Source organism: Solanum stenotomum, chromosome 1 (assembly GCF_019186545.1).
Source record: "Solanum stenotomum isolate F172 chromosome 1, ASM1918654v1, whole genome shotgun sequence".
Classification (NCBI taxonomy): Eukaryota; Viridiplantae; Streptophyta; class Magnoliopsida; order Solanales; family Solanaceae; genus Solanum; species Solanum stenotomum.
This window is the reverse complement of record NC_064282.1, coordinates 98,761,652-98,763,828: the sequence shown is the minus strand read 5'-3', so window position 1 is coordinate 98,763,828 and position 2,177 is coordinate 98,761,652. Positions and strand designations below refer to the sequence as shown.

Below are 2,177 nucleotides of genomic sequence, written 5' to 3'. Positions count from 1 at the left end.
CAATCCCTCGATAGTCCATAACCACGCCAAGTTTGAGAGTGGAATTTCTTCATCCTCCTGAAATGATGCAAAATATAGAAGGCAGGGTTTGAGATGATCTGGCAAGTGCTTGTAGCTCAGTTCTATAACCTCCATGCACTCTTTTGCACTTGTAACAGTATCTAACTTTATACTCTCTGCGACTCTTCTCCAACTTTCCTCATTTTCGCTTATCCCAGACAAAACTCCAGCAACCAAAATCACAAGGAGAGGTAGTCCTTTACACTTACTCGCGATGTTTGCTCCTACTTTTGATAGGTCTGGTGGGCAAGTTTGTTCCTTAAACAGCTTGATTTTCATTAGTTCCCAACTTTCATTTTCGTCAAGAAAACGAAGTTCAAGAGGTTCTCTTTCACGTGTAATGTTGGAAGCCACATCAATGTTTCGGCTGGTTAATAAAATCCTGCTTCCGTTTCCATTATCCGGTAAGCATCTGCTCAAGTATTCCCATGTGTCAACACTCCATATGTCATCAATGTAGAGAAGGTACTTCTTTCTTAACAGAAATTTCCGCAAAGCATCTGCTGGATTTTTCTCATTCTGTTCGTTAGAACATTTGACTTGATTCAAAATTCCGAGCAGCAACTTTCTTCTGTCATAAGTTTGGGAAACACAACACATAGCTTGGACGTCAAAATGACGCCGCATTTTCTCATCATGAAAAACTTTCTTTGCTAGTGTAGTTTTTCCAAGACCAGGCATCCCTACGAGACACAACATCCAAGTACTTTGGTCCTATAGTGAGCTCCAGTATAGATTTCTGCAACGTACGGCTCAATGGGCTTGATATCTTTCAAAACATGAGAGATTTGAAGTGTCAACTCAGATGCTGAATCTCCATCCATTTCTTCCACATAACAAAGGTAACATATGTATGCAGCATTCACTGTGATGCCCTCTATATGATTAAAAAGAATGTTGGATTTCTCTAGCTCCATGCTTGCATCTTTTATGAAATTGAGGAAGGTTTTTAGATATTTTAGACTTTCTTCAAGGACTTGAAACTCTTTCTTCAGAAGAACAAACTTGTCGAAATCTTTCTTGTTGATGAGAAGATCCTTCACATTCTAAAGGATGTGCTCAATGAATTTCTGAAACAATGGGCTGCATAAATTTGGTAAAGGCCACCTCCCTGGAACCAATGAAAGGAGAAACTCATAACCTTCTTTGACTTCAGCAGAAGATAAGTCTGCCCTTGGTCCCGAGACAGTGTCACCGACTTGCATTCCATGTCCGCGCAATCTCCCCTCCTTAATCCTTCCTCTTTAAGTTGCCCAAAACAAAAAAGTACCAAGAAATCTCCTCTCTATTTCAGACATTTGTTTTCCAGCAGAATTTCTTCAGAGTGGATATACGTCGACAGCTCTGCAAGCAAAGAGATTAAAAGCAAATCACATTCTAGGACAAACAAGAAACTAACACAGAATTCCTTTATATGTTGATTGTACTCTTCCTCTTGTATCAGAACATTNAAAAGTACCAAGAAATCTCCTCTCTATTTCAGACATTTGTTTTCCAGCAGAATTTCTTCAGAGTGGATATACGTCGACAGCTCTGCAAGCAAAGAGATTAAAAGCAAATCACATTCTAGGACAAACAAGAAACTAACACAGAATTCCTTTATATGTTGATTGTACTCTTCCTCTTGTATCAGAACATTATGCTTCATTGTAACTAACAAACAGATAATATTTAAGAAAAAGATGTGTGTGATCACAAATAACAAAAACTGTTGGTTGCACTAAATGTTTTCTGGAAAATGTGAAGTTATATCTGAAAGTCACAATGCATACTCTTAATTGTACACAACTAGGGGAATGGGGAAAAAAGTCACTAGGAAAAACAATAACAGAAAAATAACTGGTTCCAAAGAGTTCTGATTGTCTACTACTTACTTTTGCCTAAACTAATTACCCTTTGTTAATCCAAGCAAGTGAAATTGTACAATAACTGATACTAGGGTCAACCTTCAATATTTCCTAGAGAATTGTCACGATTTGTTTTTTTGATGCTCAGGACAAAATAATGACTTTATATATCAATGCTACTTATGTGATTTTGATTGTCAGGAAGTTTGCTTCAGAATAGTTATTACTATATAAATATTGTCCTTTTGTTTTTCTTATTTACTATTTCTT

General features: G+C 37.1%; 1 protein-coding gene across 1 annotated transcript in view; it reads right to left on the bottom strand.

The window, feature by feature from the left end:
- LOC125853904 (putative late blight resistance protein homolog R1A-3) overlaps positions 1–1,338 on the bottom strand; it is an 18,636-nt gene extending 17,298 nt beyond the window's left edge. Inside the window, exon 1 of the mRNA XM_049533664.1 lies at positions 1,168–1,338. Within this exon, the coding sequence (XP_049389621.1) occupies positions 1,168–1,265 (98 nt within the window). The 5' untranslated portion in view covers positions 1,266–1,338. The remainder of the gene's footprint in view (positions 1–1,167) is intronic.
- Between the last annotated feature and the right edge of the window lie 839 nt (positions 1,339–2,177).